General features: G+C 33.9%; 3 protein-coding genes across 6 annotated transcripts; 1 reads left to right on the top strand and 2 right to left on the bottom strand.

Annotated features, from left to right (window-relative positions):
* Positions 1–1,354: 1,354 nt before the first annotated feature.
* On the bottom strand, positions 1,355–2,044 carry LOC136220182 (photosystem II repair protein PSB27-H1, chloroplastic). Its single transcript, XM_066007936.1, has one exon. It carries the CDS (start codon positions 1,976–1,978, stop codon positions 1,460–1,462), a length of 519 nt encoding a protein of 172 aa, XP_065864008.1. The 5' UTR covers positions 1,979–2,044; the 3' UTR covers positions 1,355–1,459.
* Positions 2,045–5,492: 3,448 nt separating this feature from the next.
* Positions 5,493–6,919, bottom strand: LOC136220181 (histone-lysine N-methyltransferase ASHR2). The gene has a single exon (XM_066007935.1). The coding sequence runs from the start codon at positions 6,834–6,836 to the stop codon at positions 5,697–5,699; it is 1,140 nt and encodes a 379-aa protein (XP_065864007.1). The 5' UTR covers positions 6,837–6,919; the 3' UTR covers positions 5,493–5,696.
* A 1,184-nt stretch (positions 6,920–8,103) lies between these two features.
* Positions 8,104–14,004, top strand: LOC136220180 (uncharacterized). 4 transcript variants are annotated; one of them, XM_066007932.1, is made up of 10 exons: positions 8,104–8,415; positions 8,505–8,614; positions 8,815–8,933; positions 9,023–9,120; positions 10,082–10,169; positions 10,261–10,401; positions 10,491–10,602; positions 11,033–11,181; positions 11,279–11,340; positions 13,734–14,004. In XM_066007932.1, the coding sequence occupies exons 1-9, from the start codon at positions 8,354–8,356 to the stop codon at positions 11,321–11,323; spliced, it is 924 nt and encodes a 307-aa protein (XP_065864004.1). In that variant the 5' UTR covers positions 8,104–8,353; the 3' UTR covers positions 11,324–11,340; positions 13,734–14,004. The 4 variants fall into 4 exon arrangements, with proteins under 4 accessions (XP_065864004.1, XP_065864005.1, XP_065864006.1 ...); XM_066007933.1 differs by having other exon boundaries at positions 13,772–14,003; XM_066007934.1 differs by lacking the exon at positions 13,734–14,004 and adding an exon at positions 12,028–12,046.
* Positions 14,005–15,750: the final 1,746 nt, after the last annotated feature.

Genomic DNA, 15,750 nt, shown 5'->3' with positions numbered 1-15,750 from the left:
GTTGTGATTTGTTACTAATGAGTGATAAAATGATTCACAAGTGAAGTGTCGACGACACGATTCATGACTTAGAAAACAGTTTGTTGAATTATTTCCCAACCAACGTTAGAGGTAAATTTGTTATTGGCTACCAACGTTAAAGGTAAAATTGCATCATTTTAGACGTTAGAGGTGATATTGTTCCTGACGATCAACGTTAGGAGTATTTTTATATATTATCACTAATTTAGTGTTAATTAACTTGTAATCAATTTACTGCCCATTTACCAGAACTAGATTGAAAATGGAACTCAAACACTTACTCAATTTGTGCAACTTTGTTATATATGCAACTTATATGTCTTAGACAAATTATTAGAAGCACCCGAGTCAAAGAGATTACCTTCCATACATATTTTGTCATGTATAACATAGACTCACACATATTATAATTTTAATTATTAAGTGGGATCACAATACACGTATCCAAATGATTCCACTGCATGCATTCTGGGAGATAATATTATCTTTACGTCCTTGCTTCTTTCTCCTTCCATTCATCTGGTCCAAAGTTCCGAATAAACTCGAGATAGATCATGGACTTAGATCTACCATATAATAAAAATGCCTCTAAAATTGAATCATTTACACTACTTTGCGTCGGTTATATGTAATAAACCCCTTTCTTCCTTTAGTAGTTATGAAGAAGCTCTTTTAGCTTTAGGCACATACAAAAATACAAGCTTTCCCTCTTCCTCTCCTCTCTCACTCTCTAGTCGAGCTCAATTTCATCGAACCTTTCAATCAAGCTACTTCATTCCTGACCAGAGATTGCTGAATATGGACGTCTATTAATCCGTTGATCCATCGTTACAAACTGCACTATTTCGATTCATCCTAAAAACGTTCCTTATAATAAACAATTTACAACAACTAGACCCCTCTTTAAAACAATCTTATCGCTAATCACAAATAATTGCTTTCCTATACTTTGAAACGTTCTATTTAATAGTTACTCTCTTTACTTGCTTAAATTGACCTATTAAATCTTTCAACTTTTTAAATAGTCTATTTAACCCTAAACTTTTTTCTAATAATTTTTTCGCCCTCATAAATTTACTTAAAGTCTACGCACATCAATTTATTTAAAATCTCATCTTGATTCGTCATCTAAATTTTAGAAGTCAATAAATCAATTTCATCAAGTTTTAAATTTAAATAAGATGTTTTTAATATATTAAATAATTTTATATTATTATATTTAAATAATACAAATATATATTTAATTATATCTATATAATAATATATTATTTGTTAAATATAAAATATGAAAATACAAATCTGATTAATCACGTTATTAAATACTAAAAATGGATTAGCGGGAGATTAATTACTCATTTATTTGAATAAAAAAGGAACCTCAATAAGTAAAATTCGGAAAAAGAAAAAGAGAAAAAATCAGAAATATTCTTATCTTTCCTTATCTACCCCTCAATAAAGCTTTCTCAGCAGTTTCCATCTCTTCAAGAATCCTCGTCCTCCGCTTAGCCGGAATCGGAGCAGTAGGTCCAAAGCTAATATAATGACCAGAAACAGCATTAAGAGCCGAATAAATATCCCGGAAAGAAGCACGGCCGAGCAACGATTTCTCTCTTCTATACTTAGCCACCCATGAATTCGAAGTCTCTCTCAATTCCGCAACAGCATCAGCGACATTTGGATCATTCTTATCCAGGCTAATCGTGCTTCTGATTTTGTTTATAACCTGCTCTGTTTCCTTCACGTATTCTTCATCCGATTCGGCAAAAGCTGGAGTCGCCGGAATTAGTACGGCTGTTGCGGCGGGAGCGAGGATTGTTGTGGCGAGTGACAAGAAGTGGCGGCGGAGAGGTTGTTGTTGTGGTTGAGGAGAGGAGGCGGCGGCGGAGATGATGAGGGATTTAGATCTGGTGGTGGAGAGAGGTATGGATTTGGATATGAGTGTTGATGACGACGCCATGGATTTTGATGGAAGTGAGAGGGAAGAGTAGAGTGAGGGTTTGTATTTTTTTTTTCTATGGAAAAGGTGTGGAGAATAACAGGGGAAGTGAATTTTGTTGCCACGTAGGCTTATCTCCTTATCTTATATATGGATGTATGGATTAGATTAATGTCCAATCATATTCTTTTGTTTTCTCATGTTGGGTCCATGTCCATCTCTTTTACGACAAATTATTAGAAGCATCCGATTCTCCATGTCAAATGGAAGACCTTCCATACATATTTTAACATGTGTAATAGGAATCCACATATTTTATAAGAGACTCCATTATTTTAATTATTACGTGGGGTCACAATACACGTGTTTAAATTTGAATTAGGGGTCCTCCGAGTGACATGGAAGACCCGATGCTTAATATAAGAACTCATCTTTTACGGTCTTTCAAACTTAACCAACCCAAATCACTGCCGACTTTAAGACACAAATGAACGGTCAAAATGATGAATAAATGGTCTGGATAATGTTGTATTAGAAAATTAGGGTCAAGTCGGATAAATTATCCGAATTTAAATCGAAAAGAAGTTGGGTAAAATTGTCAGACATCGTATGTAATCTAAGTAATAATATTAGATTACGGTTTTGCCCAAGATCAAATAAGGAAGTCAGATAAAGGTTGTCTGACTTCTTTGTCTCGTTCCAAAAGCAGCACGATGGTGGAAATCTCTATAATGACTTCTTTTCTCCTTACTCTTCTAAGGAGATGGTGTCCTTATCACCATATCACAATGAAATATGGGTTGCGATAATCCGCTCTCTCATCCTATGGTCTTCTGCTGAAGAGCGACAGTCGTAACTTTATATATATTATTTTAAAAAGGTGATGGATCTAAGCTATGTCGGATTTTCTGAAGGAACTAGAGATTAGTGTGCAAAATGTTTTTTCACCTCTATGGGCTCGATTCTGTGGCTCTATTTCAGTTGCTGTTGTACGGACAGATGTGTGATTGAAGGGAAGTTTCGAGTAGGATTCAGTTCATTCCGCTCGCAAAAAGAGAGAAAGTCTCGTTCGTACACCCAATATAAACGGATCTCGCCTTGCTCCTTCCTTCTTTGGATTACTTATTCATGTACCTCTAGCTAGAACTCAGTTTTCTCTTCCTTTCAAAAGAACAGTGACATCGATTGGACGATAACCTGACTACTCATTTTAAGTAGGAGTAAAGTTCGCTTCTCCTTACAGGAATTCACTAAAGGATTCTAACTTTAACTCACTATCTTCCCTCCTCGACCAAATAGTCTCTACTAGGAACAATCCCACCACCCAGAGTAGAGCGGATCCAATCCTCTTATTCTATACGATTGTATCCACATTTATTGATGAAAGAAAGAGCCAGCAAAAGGCGGGCTGCAATTTTAAAACCGGGTTATCTTTGTTCGATTTCACCGTAGTTTACAGAGCACTATAATTAGCGTTATTTTTAACAACACAATCAAAATTAAATACTGCTCCAATCGAGTCTTTATTCCAAAATAATTCCTAAAGTTGACTTATAGGATCAATTCAGTCTAAATCGAAATTTAGGTATTATCTTAATTCCAAACTTGACAATATTTGACAAATTAGCACAAATTTGACAAAATTTTAGGTATTAAAACTGGTTGCATTGAAACTAATTTATCAAATATGACAAGTTTAAGGTTACATCTAAACTTCAATTTGAACTAAACTGATTATAAATAACTTTGGATGTGCCAAAGTCAATCATGACTATGATTGTGCTTAGCTGATTCGAGTCAAGCTTTGCCCTGGTCATGCTTGACTTGACAAAAAATGGACAAGCTTGAACTAAGTTCAAGTGGAACATTCTATTCGAGTTTGGTTTATTAAGAAAATTGTCTGACAATATGCTACTCGCGAACAACTTGTTTATTTGTTTATGAGTTTTGCTTGTTATTCATAAGTAAGACTTACGAACAACTCATTAATTCAAATTAAAATGAAGAATTTAAAGTCACGAACAACTCATTAATCCTATTTCAAACGAAGAATTGAAGTCAAAAATATGATTCAACTCTCATTAAAATTTCTTTAATACAAAACTAAAATTTCACAACCGCATAGTTTTGCATTCCCTTTTTATAAAAATAATATTATAAAAAAGAAAATAGAAACGAGTTGCTCACGAATCTATTCGTATTGCTCATGAACTTATAACCGAACCTGCTCACGAGTTTTCGAGCTCAATTTCATTGTGCTCAAACTTGACTCGTTTAGGAATCGAACCTCAAATTCTAACTCAAACTCAGTTCGTTTATATATCGAGTTGAATGCCTATCCGCTAGACTCATTTACAATCCTGAACTTCAGGATATTGTGCTTGCCAAAGCCAAAGAGGACACACCTCTCTCTCTCTTAGAGCGGACAATTTCAATTTAGAAACCCAAATATTATGTGTAATTTAAATTCATATCACGCACTAATTAACCCATTTTGACACCCTAATTAACCCATTTTGACACCATAAATCTCTCTTTCAGAACACATTGTTAAATAAAAGCTGTAGAACTCACCACTACGGCTCTAATCGAGCCGAGCTTTGGCCTGCTCAAACTCGGCTCACTATAAAATTAACAAGCCTGAGCCAAGCTTTGACTTGCTCAAGCTCGGTTCAGATCATAACCACTAGGGCTCTAATCGAGCCGAGCTTTGGCCTGCTCAAACTCGGCTCACTATAAAATCAACGAGCCCGAGCCAATCTTTGACTTGCTCAAGCTCGGCTCAGCTCATAAAAAATAAACGAGCTCGAGCCGAGCTTCGATCTTGTTTCGAGCCCAAAATCCTCTTAGAACTTTTCATTAAGAAAATTATCTAACCATGAATTGTTTGTGACTAATTAATGCTCTTTGTAGTCGTTTTCGTCCCATTGTGAATTTTGTAAAGTTTTTTACCTTTTTCATTTCTTGTTGTAATTGTCCTTTTCGTATCTAATGAAGCATTTTTCATCAAAAAAAAAAAAAAGTGTACATAAATAAGCTCACAAGTAAAGTTCGTGAATAAGTAAACAAGGTGCATACAAAACTACCCTTTGGAGTGGGTAGACCTACCCTTACCTAAACTTTTTCCTACAAAAAAAACAAGATGCATACAAACAGTGTGTCTATTACTCATTTATTATATTTGTGAACGAACTCATCTAATAAGAAATGAAATAATATTAAGTTGAGATATTTATGGACTAAGACAAAACTAAAACTATATAGTTTTCTACAACTTAAAATTTGTTCATAAATGTTCTAATCGAACTTTCAAGCCAACTCGGCTTATTTTCAAACCGAGCCAATATATCGTGCTCACGAGCGGCTCGTTTACAAATCAAGTCAAGCTTTATCGAGCCGACCACCGAGCCACTCATGAGTGGCTCGGCTCATTTACAGCCCTACTCACCACGTATGAAAGGGATTCAATATATAGCTAGAAAAGCATAAGCATTCTGTTTGAATAATCATTCAATATATGAAGCAAAAAAAAAACTCAGCAAAGCACCACAAGTAGGTGAATAGGTATTGCAAGTTTGTTCCTTTAATAGTCAAGTCATACCAAAATTGCTATTAGTTGAATAGACCTTTAGATCAGAAACAAACAACCAATGTTGATTCTGTCTGGTTCTTCTTCTCTTCCAAAGCAGAATTTAGAATAACAGAGTACAAATTAGACACAACAATGGCATCCATAAACTTAGCAAGGTATATTGTCAATGGAAGCACAATCATCATCTTCATCAGACTTAATCTTTCCACAAACATTACACTCTAACAAATTACAGACCTGGTTAGGCTGAGATTGATTCAATGGAGCCAATGTGCCCCAACAATTCTCCTGCTTGCACATGTATCTCAGAAAAAAGTATGCGTGTGGAAAGTCGGCGTCGGTATCTTTCTCCTCCTCTTCTTGCTCCATCGTTTCATCGATATCCTCCTCCATAGCCTCGTCCTCCTCCTCATCATCATCTGACCAATTAGCTTCTACCTTGCACCGATCGCAGTCACAGGTGAATCCATAATCCTCCAGCAATCTCTTTTGCCGATTTGAATAATTCTCATTCACAGGGAAGTAGCTCAAGCATATCTCTCTTCCTTGAGGAACATCGTGAATCATCCGGATGACAACGTCAGTGTTATGATCAAGGGCGTTGTCCACATAGTCAAATCTACAAGCATTTGGAAGGCAATCGTGGTTAAACAGTGATGCTTTGGGGTAGATACCGTAAGCTCGAACTGATCTCTGCGAATTGAAATCAAATGGTTCCATTAATCCGAACGCATTGAGTTTGTCCTTCGCAATTAGCGCCGCACAAAGCTCGACAGAGAAAGGAAATTTTGCAGGAGGGGGGCAGAGGGAGGAGATTAGGGAATGAAGAAATTGAGCAGCTGCGATATCTTCATCCCCTCCGGTGCCTTCAAGTGACAGTAGAATTTGGAAATCGGAAGGCGAAACAAGAGCGAGATTACAAGCGATGAGAAGGAAACGAGCTTGAACCTGCGTTTCTACAGACTGGATTGGACAATTCCGGAGGCGGCTTAAAGCTTGACAGACCCATGGAGTGTGGGAGGAGGTTGAAAGACAATTAGGGTTACAGAAATGATGTTGAGAGCAAGAGGGGCAAGATGTAACAGCTGATTGTAACTTTCTAAAGCAATTATCACAGTAAAGTGAGGTTGCAATTGAATGATGAAGAGGAAAAGCTGAGTACAGGAGGATAGGAGAATCCCTAAGCACGATTTCGCCGCCCTTTATCGGCCGGGAAGATACCATAGCTCTTCCTCTCCCTTGTATCTCCTCAATTCTCACTAGGGTTTCACTTTCTGATCTCGACATCCTCCCTGCTGTCTTCGATTCGGCGGCGGCGGCGGCGGCAACTTCTTTCTACTTCACTAACTGATCTTCCACAGCAACTACCTAGGTTAAACGTTATATATATAGAGGGTGAATTACATCCATGACCACTAAACTTTTCTCATGTTCATTTTATGGCCTCTAAAATTCAAAAAATAACATAAAAATCACTAAACTTTATAGTTTCTATCTTTATAGCCACCAAGTTTTAACTAACGTCTCAAAATGACTGTTAACGACCTCAAAATAAAAATATTTAAGAATTAAAGTTGATTATAACAATATTTACCATAAAAATATTTTTTTTATTTTTCAATATCACTATCTTTCTAAACTTTAAAGAATAACATAAAAATCATTTAATTTTACACTTTCTACTACTATGGCCACTAAATTTTAACTAACGTCTCAAAATGACGATTAACAACCTCAAAATGGAATATTTAAAAACTAAAATTGTTTATAATTGTCATGAAACCACATTTTTTATTTTCAAAAACCATCATTTCTAGGTGCAAAAATACTTTAACGTTTACAACCAAGAGCAATTTTATCTTAACGACTAAAAAAGTGCGATTTTACCATTAATATTGGCAGTTAAGAGCAATTTTATCTTTAACATTGGCAAGTTTGATCAATTTTAAATATTATTTTAAAACGCATCTATTTTGTTTCTTATTCTGTACCAATTACATATCGGTTGATTTTAAAAAAGGATTTCATATTTTTTTATTTCATAATAGAGTTAGAAAATAATATTTATAAATTCGACAAAATATTTGTTTTTTTGTTCAGTTCATACAAAAAAAATAGTATATTTTTTATTTTAGTTTTAGTTTTTTACGTCTAATATGAACTAGTACTAATGCGAGATAAAATGATGCACATGTGAAGTGTAAATGATAATATGTATCGATAAAATAGTTTGATGAATTATTTCTCAAATTGACCCAATTTATTAATTTTAGGTATAAAATTGATCTGCTAAAATTAAAGGTAAAATTGCACAATTTTAAACGATACGAGTAAAATTGCTCCATACGGTAAATGTTAAAAGTAGTTTTGCACTTTGTCCCAAAATTAAACAGGGTTTTACGTTATGTCATGAAGTTTAGCCAGCACGTTGTATAATAAGTAAAGTTCAGTGCTCATAGGTGTAATTTACCCGTATTGACATATATGGGTAAAGTTTGTAAATTGTTTCTCTTTTTGTCACTAAACTTCAATTTATGCCATAATATTACAATTTTTGAGTTTTCTTTCCTCTCTTTCCTTTCACCCTCGCTGTAAAACGCAGCGTTTTCATCCTGTTGAGGTTTTAGGGCAAAACCCCTCCCCTGCTAGTTCCTTTTGAAAGTTGAGAATCTCTGTCAGATAACTTGGCGACTTGTTCAAATCATTGCTATACTTCACGATTTCAGATCGGCTACTCCGAAGAAATTATTTCCAGAAAGAAGAAGAAGAAGAATACAGTCAGAATTTGATAATCTAATTGAAGGATGCAGCACGATGAGGTTATATGGCAGGTTATCAGACACAACCACTGCAGTTTCATGGCAAAGTAAGGCTAGAGCATCTAATCGTATATTATTTTATTCAATTTGTTTTCACGAGGTTGGAATTGATTGGGCTTTTTTTCTTGTTTTGCAGAATCACCGCTGGAAATTTCTGTAGAAATCCATATAACGCAACCGGTATATGTAATAGAAGTTCTTGCCCTCTAGCTAACAGTCGATATGCCACTATCCGTGACCATGATGGTAATTTTTCAGTCTCTTGCTTTTCATTATATGTTGTTCATGTTTTAGATATTTCGATGTGTTTATAACACCTCAGTGCCATATCCAGCTCATGTGGAGTTTGGATTGTATAGGTAAGTTATGGTTTAGATATAATTGTTCATAAATCATTGGCAATGTGTGTTAATTTTGGGAAATTTTGTTATTCTGATTATCCGCAGGAGTATTCTACCTGTATATGAAGACTATAGAAAGGGCTCATAAGCCAAACCAATTGTGGGAAAGAGTTAAGCTGCCCAGAAATTATGAACATGCTCTAGGAATCATAGATAAACATCTTGTAAGGAAGACTAACTGACATTCCTGAAACTGCATGAATATTGTTTTTGTTTTTTAATTCTGTTTTCTTATACTTCTTTCCATTTACAGGAGTATTGGCCCAAGCTTCTAGTACATAAAATAAAGCAGCGATTGACTAAAATGACTCAGATGCGTATTCGAATGAGGAAGCTTGCCTTGAAAACAAGGTTAGCCGCTTGATGTACTTTACCTTTTTTTCTTATTTCTATTGTTAATTTTGTCTATCTAGGGACTTATGCTCTGAAAATTCAATTGCATGAGTTTTTAAAACTGCCAGATGATATTAGAGATAAATTCCAACTCGGAAGGCATGTATTTCTGCTTCTTAGTTATCAGTTTTAGTTTGTAGTTTGCTTCTATCTTCCAACTTGCAAGTTGGGTTGGTTTAATTGACACCTTAATGAATTGTACTTTTGGAATGATTTAGTTTTCTATGAGATGAAAAGTAGAAATAAATCTGCTTGCAGTTAGTAGCAATACATTAATTTTAGTTGACAATCCATTAATTTTACTTTCTGAATAGTTTAGTGCTATCACTTCTGTAAGAAACACAAGTTTATTTTCCGTAATTAATCCGATTACTCGGTTTGAGGTTGTTTAGTCACCCTTTAGATGGCCCCTCTCCCAATTAAGATTTTCTCCGTACACTGGTAATGGAACCCGATCCCTAGCTTAAGCGATTAGAGGCCCTTTCCACTCAAGTTGAAATTGCATATTACAATGTTTCATCTTTTAAGATAACTCTAAGAAACTCTTCTCATAATTTCGATGCTAGTTATTCGATCTTTTTGCAAATCCCATTCTTAATTAAGATTCCCTAAATCGTGCTGGTCTATTGTATCTTCGCTTAATGGTATTTGTTGGATTCTAACAACTACTCTTGATTCAGTTGTCTCTGTTTAATAGATGAGTCATGCTCATGTTTCAGTACAATTTAATAAATCAAGTAAAAACTTAACTTGGATATGAAAGCTTTAGATCATCGCTCGACTTATATGATTGACATGGACAAAAATGGTTTAAATCTTGTATGTGTGGATACTCGACATCCCTAGCTTGACTAGTGTGCCTGGTCCATCTTCTTAATGACTAATGACTAGCATATTGAATTCTTTGGTATTTTTACAGGGAAAAACTAGTGACAACTCCGAGAAAGCAAATAAAAAGAGAGGCCAGGAGAGAGGAGAAGGCCGAAAAGGCAGCCCTGTTAGATAAGGTTATCCTCCGATCTCGTGCTATCAGTTTCACTTGATACTGTTTTAAGTTTGTATTGCTTCTCCTAACACCATTGCTTATTTTGCCTACAGAGTATTGAAAAAGAGTTGGTAGAACGCCTTAAGAAAGGAGTTTATGATGGCATATACAACATTATTCCTGCTGAAGATTACGAAAGCATACTGGACAAACTGACTGAAGACCAAAAAGAAGAGGAAGAAGAAGAAGAGGAGGTAGTTATTTCAATAATTACAACTTCCTTACCAAACTGTCATTATGTGATATGGTGAACCAAGATGTATTTTGATTGTTGGAAAAGCAGGATCCTGAGATAGAATACGTTGAGGGCTACGATGATCTTGAAGAGGAAGATGATATGGAGGATTTTGATGGCCTTGGAATTGATGAGCCCGACGCATTTGATGGAGATAATGGTAAACATGTCTTTGGATGTTTGAATTGGACAATTTGAGATGAGCAATACGTGGATCTATCAAAACCTTTTTCTTCTACAATACGTTGTCTATGCATATAGTAGAATCTTGTTTTTTCACGACTCATCTGATTGTTATTCCTCCGTGAGTCTAGTATAACACATGGCTAATTGGTGGTTCTGGTTATTGGAATACTTAAATGCTATGTTGCACGGAAACAAAAACTGACAAGGAAATGGAAAGGGATACGGGGAAGTGTTATTTTTTTAAAAAAAATATAGCTACGAAACAGAAACGGAAATGCTAGTGAATGAGAGTTTCCGTGCAACATAGCTTAAATGTACTAATGAAGAATTTTGCACTGCACGGCATGATAAGACATCCTTTCTTTTTGCTATGAATGGGGACTGATTTTTTGATGCCAATGCAGTTGGAGTGGAAGATGATGACGATGATGCTGAAGACATCGGAAAAATTGATCGCAAGAGAGAGAGAAGAGAAACACATTTAGCTTCAACAAAGCTTGCGAAAGATGAGTCCGGTGCAAAATTGAAGAAGAAAGCAAGGGTAGTTGTTGAGGTGAGGATTAGAATTCTACTTTGTTGCTGGTTCTTCAAATTCTAATAATAGAAACTTGTCTCACTCTCACTCACATAAATTGTTTTTCATCTATCAGGTTGAGAATGAAGAAGCACCTGAAATACAAAAAGCTGTTCATTGAGTGCCAATTTTTCAAAAGTAAGTACCAATTTTTGGTTGATTGTAGAAACTACTTATGTTGAAATTAAGAAGAGAAGAAGTAAAATTAAGGAAATGAAAATTAACAGAGGCATTAAGAAGCTTAGATGGCTCTTAAGCTGCAGTTTTTTAATCTAAAGTGTGTTTTATTGATGTTAGTTTTGATTATAACACATTTCATCCACTCTTTAATGTTATAATCCAACACTTTTTAGTTAAAAAAAAATCCCATTGTAATACTAATTTTAACAATGTTAGAGGGATCACGAAACCGGTGTTCAAAACACTTGTTTCAAAACCAAAGAATCTGATGATTGTATTATTCCATGAGTTAGTTAGCGGCAGATGTTAGATGTCAGAATAGTTGTAACTTTCTCAGTTGTACCAGCTTTTGACATTTAATCACAATGTTTTTTTTTCTCTTCCAAAACTGGTGTTTTAAATATCAATTTTAAACGCACTCAGTTTTTGCTTGTGGAATTTCTCTTAGAAAAAGTATTATTTTGAGGAAAAATCTTTTTTTTTTCTTTAGTTTTTATTTGTCAAAGTTGTCCGTTTAGGGTTTTTATGCTTAATATATGCGGGAGTTTTTATGCTTGAAGATCACATGTTCGATCCATGCTCACTATGCTCAATGTACTAATTTGATACGAGGGACTTAGATGGATCTCCCTAAATGTGATGCAGGTTTTAAGTATTCTCCACTAAGATAGAAAAAGAGATCAAAGTAGATGTCGAGTATCAATAAATCCACTTTAATGCCTAAGTTAGCAGAGTTTTCGGAAAATGAAAATGAGAATACTGAAATTGAGGGGTTAAGCGATGAGATACCTTGGTTGCATTAACTCGTTTTTATGTATAAGGTTCATGATGGGGTGCTTTTTGGGAAACACGGATTTTTGTGCCCTACCGAACACCTTATTCACTAATTTGGCGTGTGCTAATTATAAGCATGATGATCAGAATGACAGTTGTCGGGATGAACATGCATGTTCCATTTCTATATGTCCAAGTGGCGATGATTGTATAAGAAGTCAATAGACTTTTAGTTTTTATAGAAAAGAAACATTGATCGTTTTTTTTTTAAAGACGCGTGCAATACATTTTCCGCATTTAACTTACTTTTTTGCGAACAGCAGCCCCTTTTCGAGGATTAATCAATCCCGTTCTACACAACATGACGGTCACGCTAGATCTGTAGGAATTAGGGCAATGCCTACTTGGACCTAGGTTAAGTGGGAGACTGTGTGTGCCCTAGTTCGTAGGCATTGGTTCTGGTTTATGATATAAACATTATGAATCATTGCCTTTATTCATATAACACATATACAATGTATTCATGGCACAAGCACTGGAGCCCTAGTCACATAAGAGATCAAAATACTTAGGAAATTTCACTCCATCCGGAAAATCGTGAATAGAGGTGAACTTTCTTTGGAGATGGTAGACACAGAGGATAATGTCGGTGATCTTTTACCAAAGCGCTACGAGAAACAGAGCATGACAGTCATGTTAGATCTGTATGAATTATTCAAAATTCGCGAGCTTTCGAGCTGAACCTAATGAAGCTCAAGCTCATACTCGTTAGCACTTGAGCCGATCCCAAACTCAAATCAGACCCTATTGGATCGAGCTTTGACCCGAAGGCTCGTTAACACTCTAATACTACTAACTAATCGGATTTGTTGTTTACATTTGATTCGTATATACATTTCTGAATATTTTTATGATTAAGCTCCATAATAGTAAAATAATGGTAATCAAATTTCAATATGCTAACTTCAACAATATTTTGACCATTAGAAAATAATCATAACAAGACTTAATACATAATTACACACCATAATTACACACCTTAACTCAGTAAGTCGGAATTTATAATTAAGAGGGATATAAAATTACAAATGATCCATTACATGACACGAAACCGTTACACAAGTATAGTTTTCGAGTTTAGCTTTATAGATAGTCATTTTTTAATTGAGTTGAAATTGACACGTAAATTTTTGACTTGAATTAGAGTTGACTTGCAAACTCAAAAATGATACGAATATTTAAAATTATTCTGATTATATTTTCTCATATTTTTTCATTACTATATATATTTGATTAATTTTTTTATTATATATAATATTATATTATTTTAAATTTTTCTTTCATTAATTTTTCTTTTTAGTCTTTAGCTAGAAAATTATGTTTTGATAAAAAAAACAAAATACATTATAAATTTTAATATAAACTTTCTTGTTTAAATTTTTCCTGTGAGTTTTGTGTTTTTCAACCACGAATAGCATCTACTATTCTTGAATCTCGGCCATAATATGTGATTGTTTTTTTGTAAACATTTTAAACTCATGCGGAGTATGTTATATGATTTTTTTTTGTCTCGCAAGCTACTCATTCTATGCATGTATGATGAATTTGGTTAAAGCTCGTCAAAAGTTCAATAAAAGCTCGGTTCGATCAAATTCGGTCAAAAGCTCGGCTCGGTTTTAACCTCATCAAAACTTGATTCGGGAGGACTCGGTTCGAGATATCAACGGTATTGCCTACTTAGGTTCTGGTTCGGCTCGGTTCGTATACACCATTGAGTATACTAGTATATTGGTTAGCTAAGGACTTGGTACACTAAACAACACAAGGAAATCCACATTGGAGGCGTTAAAAATGGATGGGTTATTATTCAAAATTGTTTCAATTTATCGATAAACTTATTTAGAATGTTAGATATTACACTTAAATAATTTTTGAACTATTTTATTCAAATTTTCTATTAGATAGAGGTAAAATTGATATTGTTTGAAAATGTTAAGAGTAAATTTATATCATTGAGTACGTTAAAGTCAAATATGCACTTTTCTAAAAAAATATCAGGGTCAAATTTAGCCCTTATCCTTACAAGTTAATCATAAAAAATTGTTAAAGTGTCTAAAGTGTTTACTTTGTTACTAATATAATTAAAAATAACCAACAAAAAATGTATGAATCTGCTTCAGTTTAGCGACAAACTTGTTTGAAATGTCCGATATATAACAGTCAAATAGCTGTCACACTGGTTTGTTTAAATTTTCGATTAAATAAGGGTAAACTTGCCATTGATTAAAAATATTAGAGATAAATTTGTATCATTTCGCACGTTGAAGTCAAATATGCATTTCTCTAAAAATGATAGTGTCAAATTTGAGAATTCCTATATTGAAGCTGGGTGGAAGATATAAATGAGTTTCTAGTGACCATGGCTAAATCCTATGTGTACTGAACACTACCTCAATTAATATTATGATTACTAAACTTTAATACATAACGTAAAATTCACTTAACTTTACACTTTTTAATATTATAGCTATAAAATTTCAATCAACACCTTAAAATGACTGTTGACGAATTTAAAATAGAGAATAAAAAAAATTAATGATATTCTAAGCAACTTTAATTTTTCAACATTTTTTATTTTGAAGACGTGTATGTGTCGTTTGGTTACGAGAGCTCCGAAAATGATAATTTTGAAAAATAAACATGTTTGGACTAAAATTAGAGCCACTTTATAGATTTTGACTAGTCAAACCTCTAATAATGGTGTTTGGTGAATAGAAGTTTGAAAAAACTTATTGGGTCCAAAGAGCTAATTTTGAAAAAGGGGCGTTTTAGAAGCCTTTTCAATTAGCTTATTATTAAGCTAATTATTACCTTTTAACCCCAAATAAATTTTGAAAAAGCTCATTTCATCTTTTTTTTAATAACATTTTTACCCCTTATTATTACCCTTTAACTCCAAATAAATTTTTATCATATCCTTATTTGTCATTTACCAAAACAGCTATTAGCAATCAGCTATGTTTTACCAAATAAGTTTACGCAATCAGCTAGTCAAATCAGCTAATAAAAAAGGTAATCAACTAACAACTATTTGTCAAATGGAGCCATGATTTCATAGTAAATATGAGTCTAAAAAACTTTAATTATTGAATGTTTTCATTTTTGAGATCATCAACGGTCATTCTAAACATCAATTAAAGTTAAGTACCCATAATTTTAAAAAAAACATAAAGTTAAATAACTTTTATTTTAGATGGTTTGAGTCAAGCTTATCGTAAGTTTACAGAGCAAATTCCAAACATTCCAAATAAATTCATCTAATATATATATAATTTTTAACAATAAAAATTAAAATCTATGCTTCAAAATAAATATTTAATATATAAATATATAAATTTACTAATAAATATTAACAGGCGGATTGATCCGGACTGGTCTTTACTATTTTTATAAAATTCAAATCCGCCCTAGATATAGGAGAACTTTAATGACTTTGGTCGGACATGGTTTAAAATAAGGGTGTGTATCGGTTCAAAACCGAACCGAACCGAAAACACCGAAGACTGAATTTATCAAAATAATTCACACCGACAC

Source organism: Euphorbia lathyris, chromosome 2 (assembly GCF_963576675.1).
Source record: "Euphorbia lathyris chromosome 2, ddEupLath1.1, whole genome shotgun sequence".
NCBI classification, from domain to species: domain Eukaryota; kingdom Viridiplantae; phylum Streptophyta; class Magnoliopsida; order Malpighiales; family Euphorbiaceae; genus Euphorbia; species Euphorbia lathyris.
The sequence above is the reverse complement of the archived record's forward strand: the minus strand, read 5'-3'. Positions and strand labels throughout refer to the sequence as shown.